The sequence below is a fragment of the Eulemur rufifrons genome, unplaced genomic scaffold (genome assembly GCF_041146395.1).
Source record: "Eulemur rufifrons isolate Redbay unplaced genomic scaffold, OSU_ERuf_1 scaffold_107, whole genome shotgun sequence".
Classification (NCBI taxonomy): Eukaryota; Metazoa; Chordata; class Mammalia; order Primates; family Lemuridae; genus Eulemur; species Eulemur rufifrons.
In genome coordinates, this window is record NW_027182889.1 from 191055 (window position 1) to 208157 (window position 17103).

Below are 17103 nucleotides of genomic sequence, written 5' to 3' on the forward strand. Positions count from 1 at the left end.
GGACACTGTGCATATACCGTGGTCACTCAGTAAGTATCTGTTGGAGGCGATTCCACGTTACCCCACAGAAAATCTCCTTGTCTCTACAGCCCTCGCTCCCTGCAGCCGTGCTCCTGGCTGCTCACCGACCCCCCGAACCTCTCCTCGGAGGCTCCACTTGCGCCCTCTCCCCACTCCACTCCCTTCGTCTTTTCCTTGCTGTCTTCCCCCATTGTCCTGCTCTGCAGTCCTGTCTTTGGAACCGTTCTTCTCTTTTTGCTCTGCACACACAACGTGGGAGAATGGGCCAGCCGTCTCTGACGACGGGGGTGGGGAACTCTGGCAGCCTGCTGGGCTGTGGGGCACACTCACTGGTCACCCGTCAGCCGTGGCTGTCCCCATTCCAGTGTGGTCCATGGGAAGTCCCTCAGCCCCAGGTCGGCCACCGATTTGCTGAAAACCTACCACGGCCACAGAGCACTAGGACCCAGGACAAGCCGGCCAGTGACGGGGCTCAGACTCCCTCTCTGGTCACCGCTCTGGGCAAGCCAGCTGCTGTGTCACGTGAGGCCCTGAGGAGAGCCACGCGTTGGTGTTGAGGAGCCGAGGCCCCTGGTGGCAGCGGTGTGAGTGCGCCACCCTGGAAGCAGAGCCCCCCACCCGGGTCAAGCTTCAAATGACCCCACCCTGGGCGTCAACTCCACTGTAACCTTATGAGAGACCAAACCACCCAGTCCAGCCACTTCCAGATTCATGACCCTCAGAAACCGTGTGAGATAACAAGTATTTGTTGTTTCAACTTGCCAACCTGATGAATTTGGTACACGTTGTCTGTGGGAGTTAGCATCACGTGAGGAGGACACAGACTTGCTCCTTCCAGTCCTTCTTAAACATCTGTCCAAACTCTCACACCAGACAGTCTAAGGAAGCACTGAGGGATGCATGGTTACTTCATCATGCGTAAATTCCCGGACACGTTTTTTGCTAGTAGAAATGAATTTTCTCTTCTTTTCTCTTCCTTTTTTTAATTCCCAGTAATTGCATTAAGAATTTCTCTTCTTTTCAAGGAAAAATCTGTGATTACGAAATCTTCCTCATGTGATGGAAAAAAACCCAGTTAACAAGTGATTTGAGAAGAAACTGTCTCCTAAGGAAGATCTTTAGTTCAGAAACATAATTTGCATAATTTCACAGAAACAAACGTGTTTACCCAAACATTGCATCAGGCAGCACGTTTTACAGAAGAGGTCCTACCTACTGTTAGACAGGTGTCTCGCTGTCAGCCTGTGTGACGTGACGTGGCCCCAGCAGGACGATCACGGGTGCAGTAGTCAGTCGTGCCGCCGCCGTGGAGCTTCAAAGACCAGGGCACCCGTGAGAGCAACCATGCTTTAACAAAAAGAGTTCAGAAGTTTAGTTGCTGCCAAGTTTGGGAAAAAGTAAATGCATAATTATTCGCTCAGATATTAATAAAGAAGTCTAGATTGTAAAACCAAAAAGGACCCAAAAGATCAACTTCTGTCTCCAGAATGCTAAAGTATTATAACTACATTATAGACAAGGCAACTGGGGTTCCCAAAGCAGCTGCCTGAATCCCCTGGGTGGACACAGGGAGGAAGGCACAGGACCCGGGGGGTGGGGGGCTCTTCCACCTGAGCTCACAGAAGGGAGTGAGGAGGAAGGACCCACTCGCTCTGCTCCTCTCTGCTCCTCACAGCCCAGGCTGAAGGGGCTGCCCCGGACACCCAGAGGCCTCTGTGCTGAAGGGGCCTGGGCTGAGGGACCTGGGGTCAGGGAGGCCCCCCGGAGACCTAGGCGTGCCCTGCCCACACGATTGCCTCTCTGACACACTGAAGAACAAGGCAGGTAAGGGAAGTCACGTCAAACTGTCCAAACGTCCTGGTGTACGCAGAGGGCAGAGAGCTGGGGAAGGGCAATGAGGAAGTGTAACAGTAAACAGAAGCACAGAGAGAGTGAAGGAAACACCCAAGAGGAAAGTGAAGCTGAGGTCTGGCAGCTGACGGGACTGCTCTGAAGTGGCGTCTGCGGCAAACGCAGGTCCAGGGAGCCCGCTCTCCTGCAGCCCCTTCCCTTCTCGGGTCCAGAACACGGAACCCCTGAATCCCGGAGGAGATCTGCAACAGGAGATCCCTGTTGCCCAAGGCTGCTCGAGCCTCTGCCCCCTCACTACCTCGGGACTGAAGCCCATGGCTCGCCTGTCATCCGCAGGGCTTGGGACACAGCCAGCCTTCAAAGCACAGTTGTTAAAGAAAGGAGTGTTCCCATACCCTCATGTCTCATGACATCCTCGTAATGACTAGTTCCTGTTGGACGTGAAGGGCTTCCTGGGTCGTAAGTTGCTTTCACATGTGTTTATTGCAGTTTATCTTCATAACAACCCTGTGGGAAACCCAAGGTTTACATTAGCCTCGCCTTGCAGATAATTATTATCCCCATTTTACTGATGAGAAAATTGGGGTTTTGAGAAGTTGCTAACTTGCTTAAGGTCACAGGTTGAGGAGCACAGAACACAGTGTTCTTTGCCCAGAGGCTGTCCTCTTGCCAACACCCGCACTGCTTCTGACTGAATCACCAGGAAAGCAGGCTGGACTGCAACATCAGTTTTACTGCAGACAATATTAATAGGATAACAGCTTATACTCTTCCTACACAAACTGAAACTTGTTAGAGGCTTTGAGTCACAAATCCTCTGAAGGCACAGGCACGAAGGTGGGGGCTTGTCTGTGTCCTAGGGCACAAGAAACCTTCCCAGAAGTTGGGTTACAGTCACGGGACACGGCTGGGGTATGGGCTGCACACAGGGAGCTGGGAGGCAGAAGTGGGAGAGACCGTCGGACCAGTCCTGGTGTCCTTTAAGGAGGGAAAGGAGAAACAGTGGCAGAGACAGGAGGGACGGATTCACTGTGAAGGCAGACAACAGGACAAGCAGGAGGAAAAGCAGTTCAGCTGTGACAGTGACAGCCCTGGGCTCGGCTGCTCCTTCCACAAACCAACAGAACAGGCTCCTCAACCACAACTAAACACCTCTGCGAAAGCACCAGGCCACCGAGAGCTGAGGGCCAACGATCAGGAATGCTCACAAAACCCGAGGGAGAGGGAGGCTACACCAGGCAACACATGACTTTTGTGGCCTGGTCTGCAAGGCATGATGGTGGAGGGTGCAGGCCCAGAAACCAGTCAGACCAGCTTTGAAACAACCCTTCTTAGCTTGATCTTGGGCAGGTTACTTTAATTTTTCTGAATGTTTCCTTATCTGTAAAACAGAGATATTACAAGTATCTACTTCACAGAGCTGTGAATATTAAATGAGTCTTTGATATGGAGCCAGGCACTAAGTTAGCACTTGGTAACCTTCTCATTGTTATAAGTATTATTTTATTTTATATGCTTTTTATAGAGATGAGGTCTACACTATGTTGCTCAGGCTGATCTCGAGCTCCTGGCCTCAGCCTCCCAAAGTGCTGGGATTACAAGCCGGAGCCACCAACAAACACATCACCCTAACCCTCTCTCTGAAATATATCTGGCTAGTCTTTGCTTTTTCTGTTCAACAAACTTTTCAACTCCAGGCTGTCAAAAAGCCAAGCAAGCAACAGCCAGGCAGACAAAGAAGGTGGGAAAGGTCAGGGCAGAGAAGGGCACAGAGGAGGCCCCCAGCCCCACCCAGCTCTGGCACTGGGTGGACTGGCCTTGCAGAACACTGAGAGTGACCCTGCCTGGGCCGTGAGCACAGCGGGAATGGGACACCCCTCCTCGGGGCTCTGGTGCCGTGGGCAGTGCCCAGACTTGCACCCCGGGTCCCCATGCCACAGGACGCATGCTTCAGCACCCGGCTGAGAGCCACTTCCAGAAATGAGTAAGCTCGCCCGCATGAGAAAATGAGCTGAACAAGTCTGAGGGGACACCCAATATTACAGACCCCCGCCTGAGCCATGAAGTGTTTAGTCACCTCACTTTCAAAAAGGCCTTCCTAACCTGCCCTTACTGCTGTGGTTGGAACATTTTTTGTTCATGGGCCCATCCCGATGAAGGAAAGCACCTGTCCCCTCCCCGCCTAAGTCACTAGGCCTCTCCTTCGAGGCAGAACACTGCGTCTGGGGGCGGGGAGAACCAGGCCAGGAGAGTGGGGCCCCCGGCAGTGGGAGGGCCCGGGAGAGGGAGGGGCCCTGGCAGTGAGGGGCCTCGGGAGTCGGGGTGGGGGCCTCGGGAGTGGAGGGGCGGGCAGTGGGGGGCCTCGGGACTGGGGGAGCCGGGTAGTGGAGGGCTCCAGACCACTCGCCACATCCGCCTTTTATGCATCCGCCAGGCCCGGATAAGACGGAGGCGTCGAAAGCGTCCAGGGGACCCGCGGCCTCCTCGCGGACCCGGGGCTGCGGAAACGTCTAGGGACATGGAGTCGGACCGATACCAGCCGGCTGCGCACCCCGGAAGCCGGGCTAGGGCAGCGGAGCCCTGAAAGCCCTGGCCGCGCAGGCGCCCCAGGAAGCCCCGCCCACCCCGGCCGCGCAGGCGCCGCGAGGAGGCCTCGGCTCGCGCAGCCGCGGCTCCGGCGGTAACATGGCGGTCGCGCTGCTACTGCGCGCCCTGCGCCAAGGCCCGGGGCCTGGCCCGGGACAGCTGTGGGGCCCAGGCTCGGGCTGGATCCCCGGCCTCTCCGCCGGGGCCGGCAGGAGGTGGCCGCACTGGGTCCTCCGGCCTCCCGCGGGCCTCGCTGGGGCTGGAGGCCGAGCCCTACAGGTAATCCCCTCGGCGCCCGCCCCACCTCCCGGCTTCGGAGAGGCCGAGGGTCGCGGCGCCGGTGGCCTTCCCGCCGCGCCCGCCGTTCTCGGGACGGCCGCCCGGCCCGGTGTGGGAGCCTGCGCCTTTCCGCCCGGGCTCTCGGCTCCTGCGGGCTTCTTCCGCGTCCTGCGGGACGTCGCTGCCGGGGGAAAGTTGGGGCATCTCAGGCGGGCCGGAAAGGTGGGCGCGGGGTTGAGGCGGAGGCCGGCCTGGGTCTGCGTGGTCCTCAGCGTGGACTTCGCCAGCCCTTATGTCGTGTGTTGACGTTTTCTGTCTCCCCGGCGTTTTAAAGTTGAAGCCAGTAAGTTTCGCCAGTTTCTAGCGGAGCATTAATTTACAACTGGCTGCTGTCCATCAGTTCCTTCACGATAAATTCCAGCGCTTTCCAATAATACTTGGTTATTGCTGAAAGTTTTTGTATGAGCAAAACTCCGTGTAGCTGCATTTCACCTTTTTGTAATGTAGCTTGCAAGTCATTGATCAAAATTCATTGAGCAGCCGCTGTGGGAAGGCGCGATCTAGGCCCCGCTGAGGTCGGGGAGCCATCCTGAAAACAAAAACACCCTAAATCCTTAGGCCTTTTTGCGGATTTTCTTTTTCCAGCTCTCACGTTATATGCTGTAATTTATTCTTTTTGTATTTTACCATAACTTGTGAGGGTGGTTTAAATTATAATCCTGTATTGTAGACTAATGGTCACCCTTTCTGCACCTGAGGACAACTATAGATTTATTACACTCTAAAATTTTTTTTTATTTTTTAGTTATATTTATTAAGAAGAAAAAGAATTTCTTTAGTCTGACTTTGTGCTTATTCTGTCACAGTGAAGGCCATTTACACATACTTGTTAAATCTAAGCAGATTATATTACTGGTGGCTGTAACATTAATAAACTGAAGCAACCTAGGTTTAAACAGTTCCTGTGGTCGACTTTGAAGAATGACAATTTTTTGCTTTATCTAACACGCCGATGTTGCCCATTTATTGGGCCCAGTCCATACTCTGTGGTCCTGCCTTATGTGACTTTTCTGGCCATCAGTGAGCCGAGAGCAGTACCAGTAGTATTAGCTACATGGGACAATAAGTTGTATAGAGTAGGGATTTTCGTTCTGCGGTTAACAGGCTGTTACACGTAATGCGGCCCTTAGCGAAGAGCACTGAGCAAGGCATTCCTTCTCTCCATAGCAGCAGCAGAGCAAGGATGAGCTAGGAAAAAATTGAAAAAAAAAAAAAAAATTTTAGAAAATGACAACGTGGCGGGGCGAGGTGTCTTGCGGCTGTGATGCCAGCCACTCGGGAGGCTGAGGTGGGAGGATCACTTGAGGCTGTGCGTTTGAGACCAGCCTGTTCAACATAATGAAAAGGTCTCTCAAATGAAATGAAAATGACAACCCAGAGATAGAAAAAACTGAATTGAGCCATCGATCTTAACATAAAACACGTGCAAGTGGGAAAATGTGCATCTTGAAAGAAGAACACTGGCAATACAGGCTGATGAACTGCTTGATACCTGGAAGGAAGTGTTCTGCAAGGCGTCATTCTGTGGTGGTGGCCGGAGCAAGGGCTCTGGGCGGTCACTGCAGCCTTTGGAAAGCTGCTCCCTTCTTCCCGCAGGGCTGCGGCCGCGGGCTGCCCGTGCGTTGCTGCGTTTTGTCTGACGTGCCCACTTGCTTTTGGCATTTTGAGGTTATCTTTAAACTTTGAAATAATGCTCAGACTATTAATTCACATTTCAGGGAAATATAAATATTACAGTTAAATACATATTTGAGCTTTTGAAAAGGATTTTTAGTCTGCATTGCTTTGCTGCACTGTGATGTTGGTGTGACCCTCGGTATTGGCTTTTTTTCCAGAGCTTGCAATTGCGACTGCTAACCCCTACCTTTAAAGGGATCAGTGGATTGTTATTGAAACAACATCTAGTTCAGAATCCAGTCACACTCTGGCGACTTTTAGGTATGTATCTTTTGAAAGACAGAAGTAATAAGGCAGAAGTTGTTTTCTTTATCTGTCAGGCAGGGCCTGTGGCATTCATGGGTATATATATTAGGATAATGTTAGTTGACATTCACAGAAAAACTAAGAAAAATCACTAAGAAATAATATTTTGGGCTTCTATTTATCAGGAGCCCTAATAAGACCCACAGTCTTTGGGCAAGCTGTTATAAAGTTTAAAGAAAGGAAGTTGTCCAAGGTCTGAACAGGTTATTTTTGCTTATTTTGGTTTGAGTTGTCCCCCTCCCCCCCCCAGTTCTGGCGTATAGCAATAATTGGGCTGCTTGAAAAAGGATTTTCATGGTATCTAACCAGCTCCTAGAATGTTTAGTAGGAAGTGGCTTCAAATGTTTCATATGCAGGCTGTGTGTGGTGCCTCACGCCTGTAATCCCAGCACTTTGGGAGGCTGAGGCGGGAGGATCGCTTGAGGTCAGGAGTTTGAGACCAGCCTGAGCAAGGGGGAGACCGTCTCTGTTAAAAATAGAAAAATTAACCAGGTGTGGGTGGTGTGCGACTGTAGTCTCAGCTACTCGGGAGGCTGAGGTGGGAGGATGGCGTGAGGCCAGGAGTTTGAGGATGGTGTGAACTGTAATCATGCCACTGCACTCCAGCCTGGGCAAGAGAGCGAGACTGTGTCTCCAAAAAAAAAAAAAGTTATCTATCCAGAAAGTAAGTATTAAATAAAAATACCCTACAAAATAAATAATTGGCTCTTCGATAGAGTTGTACCGTTTCATGAAACATTTTGAAATTCTTCCATCTCTCTTGACCTTAGGTTAAAAGTCTTCAGGATTTACACCTATAATTTTCCTTCCCCATTTATCCAATTGGAATAGGGGAAAAGTGAAACAGTTCTGCTAATTTACATTAAGCAGCTTGGCGCCCACACGTGGGTAGGGAGAGCGCTGTGCTGGGCCTGCCGGTCGGCTGTGAGTTGGCATCGCACGTGTGCTGTCTCACGTGAAACTACTCGTCTTGCCAGTGGCTCTGAAGCAGCACACGCCTCGGCCCTCTGGAATGCCTGACGGTGTGTCCCAGTGGCAACCAAGGGGGTTTCATTAGTGATCCTGTTAATGTCTTTGTGAAGAAAGTTACAGTTCAACGTGTGTTTGTGAGGCTTTTCCCCCATTTTTAAATGCTGATGTGTTCAGGTTTTGTTGTTTTATTATTTTATTTTATTTATATTTTTAGGAATGGAGTCTTGTGTTGCCCAGACTGGTCTCTAACTCCTGGGCTCAAGTAATCCTCCTTCCTTATCCCCCCGAGTAGCTGGGACTGCAGGCGAGCACCTTGACACCCGGCCGATTTGTGTAGACTTTGGCTAAGACAAAGCCTTTTGTGTGAGGAGAGTCACATCAATCTGGCTTGGTGATGGTGGCACCTGGGCTGCTGCCACATGTGCCATTTGTTTAAATTCATATAAAGCAACTTCATATATCGAAAGGATTGTTCCCCAACAAAGTCGTGACATTTTTTCAAATTAACGTTCCTAACCAATTTGTATTCCCTCACCTTAACTAATTTAAATAGCAAAAATGTTTAACTTTATAAGTTGAAATAGTTTATTATTCTATGTTAGTAGATATTATGCACAGAATGATAGAAGGAAATGCTTTATCTCAGATTTATGCACTTGTTGATGTGGGTAGCTTTTCAGATGGTTTCTGTTTTGCTTTGGTAAGTTAAGAATATACTGTTCCCCTACATGTCTCCCCTGTGCTTACAAACCTTGATGGTCAAATCCTTTCCCTATCTTTTGTAGGTGGCACTTACTATTTTAACACCTCCAGGAGGAAGCAGAAGAGTAAGGACAATGACAGACCCAAGGGGAGGACTCCTGAAGATGAGGAAGGTGTGCCTGATGTTCCTAAATAGCGGCTGTCTGGGGCTGTCTTCACATATGTGTTCTCATCTCAGCAAGGCGAGACCAGTCTTGATAGTAAGGAGAAGCTGGGAGTGCTGGCGTGTGCCTGTAGTCCCAGCTGCACAGGAGGCTGAGGCAGGAGGATCGCCGGAGCCCAGGAGTTCAAGGCCAGCCTGGGCAACATAGCAAGACTCCATCTCTTAAGAAAAATAAAATATGGCTGCGTGTGGTGGTTCACACCTGTAATCCTAGCTTTCTGAGAGGCCGAAGCAGGAGGATAGCTGCGGTTCAAGGGTTCGACACCAGCCTGAACACAGTGAGACCCCGTCTCTAGAGACAAGAAACAAAAAAAGGACAAAAAAAATACACAAAACCAGAAAACTCAGCTGGGCATTGTGGTGTGTACCTGTAGTCCAGCTACTGGGGAGGCTGAGGCAGAAGGATCGCTCACAGCCCAGGACCTAGAGCTTGTGGTGACCTACAGTCACTGCACTCTACCCAGGGACCCCAGCTGACACTCTGTCTCCACCAAAAAAAAAAAAAAAAAAAACCAGGGGGAAAAAAAGAAAAAAAGTAGGGAGAACCCAAGCTCCTCGGCTTGGCTAACCCCATCACACCTGCTCCCACTCGAAAGGACTATGGGTTGTTTGTGCCTGTTCTTTTAGGAATGCCTCTGTGGGTCCCTGTGTTATGCTCAGGAATGCCTGCAGGCAGGCAGTCTTTCTGTATCTGCAGATGGGAAGGGTGAGTCTCAGATCTGCTCTGGACGGAGAGTTCTGGGGGTGAGGAGGAAGGGTCCAGAACTCCCTGGCTAAACCCACCCCCATGCACACCTGGTCCATGTAACCACTTCCTCCAGGCTTGGGAAGCAGTCCCCAGAGTAGATGCTGGTACAGAGAGCGGACAGGTGATCAGCCACTCTGAGAGCCACCACCATGTGCCAGTTGGTCCTCAGCCCCAGCCCAGCTCACAGCTGCCTTGCCTGTAAGATCTATGAATGTCCTGCGGATCTTAAGTCTCTAGAATTAGGACTCACTTTCATGGTGTGAAGGGTGAGAGAAATAGAAGGTAAGTTTGAACTGAATTGACCTAGTTTCTGAGATCTCTGAGATAAAAGTTGGTTTTTTGCTTTTAGCTGCTTGGAGCTAATAATACAATGGAAATTGCTAACCCTTATGAATGATTCGCGTCTGCCCAGCGCTGTGCTACGTGACCTATAGACATGGTCTCATTTCATTTTGTTCTCAAAATAGCCATGTTGTTCCTCCCTTTTTACACAGGAGGAAACTGAGATTTAATAAGGGTGACTGAGAGCCTGCTCTCTGCTGGGTGTTAGTAGGGTGCACACGTGAGGAAGTGGTCTCCCCGGTCAGGAGCTCTCTCCATATGGCTGCTGTTGGTGTGGGGCGGGAGGAGGCGGGAGCCCAGGAAGCATGTTGTTCTGGAAGCCAGCCCTGCGTAGAATCACAGCTCCTGTGAGCCCCAGGGAGCTAAGGGTTGAAGCCAGCCTCAGAAACCTTGGTTTATTGGACCTTCAGGGCCTTCCTTAGCAGAAATCTGCACTGGGGGACAAAGTCCCCATGCCCAGAACTCATCTTTCTAGAAGAGAGTGGTGAACGTGGAAGCTGAGTGAGGAAGAGACGGCTCCTGACCAGTTTTGGGTCACTGCTAGGGGGACTTTTTTCCCATGTCCAATTTCAGAAAAGTTGTCAGGATGTGGGAGTCAGGGCTTGCCTGTTGGACAGTCAAATTATCCCTCCATCATGAACGTGGAGTTTTAGCCACGGAGTCCACTGTTTTTGATGAGGTGCCACATCTTCTTGAAGCTCCCGTTTTTACTGATGGCACCTGTACTCTGAGCTTTAGAGAGCTGTGACTTCCTCTTTTTTTTCTTTTTTCTTTTCTCTTTAGAAACAGTGTCCAGGCTGGAGTGCAGTCACTGCAGCCCCGAACTCCTGGGCTCAAGCGATCCTCCTGCCTCAGCCTCCTGAGCAGCTGGGACCACAGGCTTATACTAGCAAGCCCAGCTAATTTTATTTTTCTTGCTATGTTACCCAGGCTGATCTCAAACTCCTGACCTCAAGCGATCCTCCTTCGCCTCCCAAAGTGCTGGGTTTGTTACAGGCATGACCCACTGTGCCTGGCCAAGGTTGAGTTTTTGACTGTTGAAGGAGATGCCAGTTAAGAATTCTCTGTTCTAGTTTGTGTCTGCTAACAAGTGTTAAAGTAAGACTCAAAATTCAGCATTTGGCAACTACCTAGTGCTTTACTTTCTTATTGATACATTGTAATTGTTCCACTGATATCATAATGTTTTCTTAAAGCCAAGTTTTTGAAGATGTTCCGGAATATGTGATAAGTTTTCAAATGTGTCGTTCATTTCAGAAATACTCTGGAGTCAGAAAAGTTCTCTGGGGAATAGTGGACCAGGACGAGAGCTCACTCATTAGAAAACGTGCAAATTATGATCAGAAATGTTGGAGAGGCTCATGTTGGCAGATATTAAAATTATTTTCTCCCCACCAGTTAATGTACTCATCCAATGATAGGACAATTACTAATTACTAGGACAAAAATTATTGAAATAAAATATTAATAGAAAGTCCAGACGGAGACTCTAGTTTATCTAGAAATTAGTCCATAATACACATGTCATTTTATGTGGTCACAGAAAGGGTGGATTGTGTAGTAAATGGTGTGGAGCATTTGCTTAGTTACTTTGAAAAAGGTTAAATTAGATTCTTATTCCATATACCAAAATAAATTCTAAATGGATTAAGTCATTAAATTTAAAAAGCAAAACCATAAAAGAGTTAGAAGAACATACAGAGGAATATTCCTTATCTTGAAATGGGAAGGGCCTTTTTAAGCAGAAGTACAGTTGACCTTTGAACGATGTGGGGCCCGACCCCTGTGCAGTAGGACGATCTTCGTGCAGCTTTCGACTCCCCAGAACCTTCCCGATAGCCTCATGTGGGTGGACGCTGATGACACAAACACTCCGCTAGCACATATGTGTATGTGTTACTGTCTTACGGTAAAGCAAGCTAGGGGGAAGAAGATGTTACTAAGAAAATCATAAAGAAGTGTAAACGAAGTTACTATTCATCTTGCAGTGGATCATCGTAAAGGTTTCCCTCACGTCGAGTAGTTGCAGGAGGAGGAGGAGGGGTTGGTCTTGCTCTCCCAGGGGTGGCAGAGGCAGAAGAAAATTGGAGTATGTGGACGGACCCGCACAGTTCAGACCTGTGTTCAAGGTCGAGGGTACAGGGAGGAGGAAGGGTTGGGTGCAAAGGAGAAGACGGATGGGCCTGCGCAGTGTCCGTGTTCTGCCTCGCGTGTTGTGTTGTGGTTTCCCAGGCACATGCTTGGTTCTTCTGATAATTCCAGTTCCTGGAAGGAATAGCTGTGGCAGCTTCCTCGTTATAATTCTTGGCATATTGTAGATGCCCAAATACACGCTCACGGAATTGCATTCTAGTCACAGCTGTACTGGCGAGTGCTGTGGTGCAGGATGACAGGGGAACAAGTTGTCATTGTCCTTGGCTGGCGCTCCGTCCTGCAGCTGCTCACGCTTGGTGAGTTCTCAACGGCTGGGGTGTGGGTCCTCTGCTTTCGAGTGATTGTCTAACGTTCTCTTTGGGGCTGAACCGTAGCTTGCCTGGAGAAAATAGGTAACGTTCATGTCTCTTAAATTTGCATCAGAGGATAATTATTTACTTATCCAAAGAATCAATCTTTCTTTCTTTCCTTTTTTTTCCTCTTCTTTCTTCCTTTCTTTTCTCCTCCCCTCGTCTCCCTCCCCTCCCCTCCTCTCCCCTCCTCTCTCTTTTTCTTTTCTTTTCTTCCTTCCTTTCTTGACAGGGTCTTGCTCTGTTGCCCAGGCTGGAGTGCAGTGGCACAATCACAGCTCCCTGCAGCCTCGAACTCCTGGGCTCATGCGAGCCTCCTGTCTCAGTCTCCTGAGTAGCTGGGACCACAGGTGCATGTCAGCACACCTGGCTAATTTTTAAAAAAAATTTTTTTGTAGGGACAGTACTTTACTGTGTTGCTCAGGCTGGTCTCAAACTCCTGGCCTCAAGCTATCCTCCCACCTCGACCTCCCTGGTGCTGGCATTACAGGGCTGAGCCACCACGCCTGGCAGAGTCTTTTTTGTGAGAATCTTCCCTGGATTCCTCTGGTGCTTCTGCTGTGATTGTGAGTCGAGTTAGTCTGTCTGTGAGTTTTCAGGACTGTTGACTGCATGAAACAAGCACAGCACGTTGCCGGTCCTCAGACATACCTCCAGCAGGCTTTCTTCATGGCCGAGTGCTCAATTCCATCCTGTCCATTCGTGTGAAGACTCCTCTTTCCTAAAGGGCAATGCGAGGGTAGCTGAGAATCAGCCCTGCCAGCCACTCACGGTAGGCCTAAGTAGAGATTTCCCAGAAAGCAGTTGCTTGGGATACCACTCCCTGATGAAAAGGAATAACTCAGCTGGGCGGGGTGGCCCACGCCCATAATCCCACACTGTGGGAGGCCGAGATGGGGGATCACTTGAATCTGGGAGTTCAAGATCAGTCCAGGCAACATGGTGAGACCATGTCTCTACACAAAATAAGAAAAATAAAAAAACTTAGTAGGGCAAGGTGTTGGGTGCCTGTTGTCCCAGCTACTTGGCAGGTTGAGGCAGGGGGATCTCTTGAGCCCAGAAAGTTCAAGGCTGCAGTGAGCTCCGATTCCATTTTTTAAATGGAAGACAAAAAAAAAAAAAAGAAATGAGATACTCGCACATGAAATAACTTGATGAATCTTAAGGGAATTATGCTGAGTGCAAAAGGCCAGTCCTGACAGATTACATCATGCATGATTTTCATTTTTTATAAAACATTCTCCAAAGACAGAATTACAGAGAGGGAAAGCAGATTTGTGGTTGCCTGGGGTCAGGAGTTGGGGGGCAGAGACAGCACGAAGGAGCCTCGTAACGGAGCTGTTGTGAATCTCGACTGCAGTGGTGGGTGCCCTGAACATTCACCGTGATAGAATTGCACAGAACCAAACACTTCAGTGAGCGCGTGTCACGGGACGGTCTCGGGAAGACGGGTGGACTCTCGCTAACGTGTCGATATCCTGGGTGTGATGTTGTTCGTGGCTTTGCAAGATGTCACCGCTAGAAGCAGCTGGGCAGCGTTGACAAGGAATCACTCTGTTTTAATTCTTACAGCCACCTGGGAATCTATGGTCATTTCCTAATGAGAAATGAGGGAAAGCGCGGTGTGGACGATTACCAGCCAGCCCCTGTGGGGAGTGCCGGCGCTGCCCTGTGGTGTGAGTGCTCCGTGAGGCAGGCCCTCCTCCTCCTCCTCTTCTGCCAGCGCTGGCACCAGGACTCTCAGGAGACGCTCATCAGGAGGCTCACGTTTGGGCTTGGTTTTTTCAGGGGGAATTTCTGAGCGTGAAGACCCGGGCGGCTGTTGAAGCTGCTTTCTGGAAATTCAGTAGCATCGGCAGTTTGTCTTGAGGTGACGTTTTTTCCTTCCTAGGGGGAATTCTGATGACACGACTTGCCAGTGGTCCTGCAGGCTGTGCGGTGGCCTGGGGTGCAGTGGCGTGGGGTGCGGTGGCCTGGGCGGCGGGCGCTTCCTGAGCCGCTCTGACGACTACACAGTGTCAGGGACTCAGGCAGGAGGGACTTAAGTCGTGACCTGCGTTCTCCATTAGCTCGAAGTTTATTTAAGTAGCCCAGATAACTGTGAGAGGGGTCAGGAAGAAAAGGTCCCTGGAGTGTCATATTCACAATGCAGACGACACAGCACAGGTGGAGCGGAGGACAGAGGCGTGTTTGGGCGACTCACAAGGGACGTCCTGATGGAATTGGTTTGGGAGGAAGTTACGGACTTCGTGGGGAGGGGGTAGAGTGTCTGAATGTCATTCTCGGTTGAGAATCTCAGGGTCAGATTTTGTTTCTTCTCTCACACCTTATTTTAGCCAGTCCTTTCAGCGTCTCGTGCTGTCCCGCGCTGTCTGCGTTTGTCTTCCTGGTGCGGCCCTGTGATTTCGCACTGATTATGTACTACAGATACATGTGGGTTCTTTAGGGTTGGATTCTTTAGGTTAAAATTTCAGTAGAATTAGTGAATTAAAGAAACTTAGTGCATTCTAATGGCTCTTGGTGCCTGCTGCCAGGCAGCTCTCAGGTAGGGTTGTGCTGGGTCTCACACGCTGCGGGGCACGTGCGAGGCCAGTTCCCGTGCCCGGGGGCCTGGCTCTCTCGGTGCCTGTGTGCTCAGGAAGCAGTGTCTGCACACCCCCTTCACTGCTGGGGGACACCTCCAGCGTCACGGGTGTGTGACTTGTCAGCCTCCTTAGTGCCGGGTGACGGCGGCCGGAGAAAACCTGAACTGTCTAGACCTGAGACGTCAGTGAGTTATCGGGGAGTTTCGGAAGAGAGCGAGGCGACTGCTCTGCTCTTTACCAACAGCTTTGTGTGGCCTGAGCGCCTTGGGCAGAGCCTCTTCCCTGTCGCGGGGGGCACGAGGGCGGCCCCCATCCTGCAGCGCTGTGATTCGGTGCGCCTGGATGGTTCTTGTTTGATAAGGGTTGTGTTTTTGTGAAGAAAGTAGAAGAGGTGTTGAGTAGAGACCAAGTCCAAACTGCCATTTTACTTTTATTGGAAATTCTTGCTGAAAGTGCAAAGCTTTTTTATGTTTAAAATCTAGCCATTTCTTTCAAAAATCATGGACCTGCTTCACATTCTCTGAGCAGACACTTGTAGGTTGGAGAATTGGTTCCAGTATGCTTTACACAGGGTGTGATGGGGTATCGTGAGTCGCGCGGTGAGGAACGTAGTGTTGTCCTGGGGCCCACGGCACGAATTGGCAGATGTTGTCTAACTGATGTGCGTGCCACAGCAGTCCTAGCGCAGCCACCTGCCAGGGCCTTGGGAATTTACTCTGAACTTCAGTATCTTTTTTTTTTTTTTCTGAAACAGAGTCTCACTCTGTTGCCCAGGCTAGAGTGCCATGGCGTCAGCCCAGCTCACAGCAACCTCAAACTCCTGGGCTCAAGCAATCCTTCTGCCTCAGCCTCCCGAGTAGCTAGAACTACAGGCATGCGCCACCATGCCTGGCTAATTTTTTCTATATATATTTTTAGCTGTCCATATAGTTTTTTTCTATTTTTAGTAGAGACGGGGTCTCGCTCTTGCTCAGGCTGGTCTCAAACTCCTGACCTGGAGCAATCCTCCCACCTCGGCCTCCCAGGGTGCTAGGATTACAGGCATGAGCCACCGCGCCCGGCCCATTTTGTGTTTTTAAGCTGATTAAAATTTTTTTTTTAATTCCTCAAAACTGGTTGTTCAGAAAATGGCCGTGGGCTGTGCCCAGGCCTGGCTGTGGTGCTGGCATGAGGCCGTCAGGCGTCGCAGAGAGCAGCGGAGTGGAGGCGCAAATTTCAGCCACACTCGCCGCCTGTTACTCCAGCCGCTGAGTCCTTGCGGACGTGTGGGCAGGGCAGCTTGTTTGGGAGATGGTGGCCCCGGTGGACGCCCCCCAGGTCTCACCCCTGGCTCTCGCACTTTCTCCTGTCTCGTTCTGGGTGCTGCCTGTGTCAGTGTCTCTGCTGTTGCTTGGAGCGGGGGTGACAAGCCAGAGTAACATCTTGTGCACAGGCTGCTGGGAGACCCGGACGGTGACTGAAGCTTTGGTTTCTGAGCTAGGTCTGGGCCTGTCTGGGACTGAACTGGGGAGGGGCTGCACGAGTGTTTCCCCAAAGGCGTCCTGCCACAGTTCTCGCGTCTGTCATCCGGTGGGCTGCAGTGGGTGGTCACTGCAGATGTTGGCTGTGTGCAGGTGACAGTGCAAGTCCTGGAGGGCCCGGCCAGGTGCCCCCTCTGTCCTCGTGTAGGTGATGAGACCTGGGGTAAAGGGTCTGAGAACATGTTTAGGAGGCACCACAGACTGCAGTGCGGACCCACATCCCTCCCCAGAGGAGGCGGAGAGACTTGTCTCATCGGTGGGTTTGAAGGAAGACCGCGGTATGGGCTCGGGCAGGTCACGCTGGGGGCCAGCCGGGCTGCAGGAAGTGACTCCCACAGGCACTCTGTCCCCCTCCCCACCTTCCTCCCCAGAGGCGGCTCCTTTACTTCCCTCCAGGAGCTGTTGGCCCCTTGTGAGCACCTGCTGCCCCCGATTCCTTCTGTGCTAATCCCAGCTCAGCCTTAATCACCACCGTTTCCTGCTGCCTGGTTGATTTCCTGGTTTCTCAAGAACAGGGACCAAGTATCTCTCTTCCGTCCCCTAAGGCTGGGCATGATGCTGTCTGTGTCTTCAGTGGGGTATTTATAACTGAGTGATGGATTTGGGGGAATTTACCTGATGGTTCTCATAAAGAGTTGGTCTCTGGGAAAGTTCTAGAATCAAGTGTTCCGTGATATAGTCTGTATGCTAAACAGTGCATCTCATATTTTTTGAAGTTCAAAATATT

The 17103-nt window shown here is 50.6% G+C and overlaps 1 protein-coding gene across 5 annotated transcripts in view; it reads left to right on the plus strand.

The window, feature by feature from the left end:
* Positions 1-4557: 4557 nt before the first annotated feature.
* SPG7 (SPG7 matrix AAA peptidase subunit, paraplegin) overlaps positions 4558-17103 on the plus strand; it is a 39545-nt gene continuing 26999 nt past the window's right edge. For all 5 annotated transcript variants that reach the window (XM_069464774.1, XM_069464773.1, XM_069464775.1 and 2 more), the window contains exons 1-3: positions 4558-4737; positions 6633-6735; positions 8538-8627. In XM_069464774.1, the coding sequence (XP_069320875.1) occupies positions 4558-4737; positions 6633-6735; positions 8538-8627 (373 nt within the window). The remainder of the gene's footprint in view (positions 4738-6632; positions 6736-8537; positions 8628-17103) is intronic.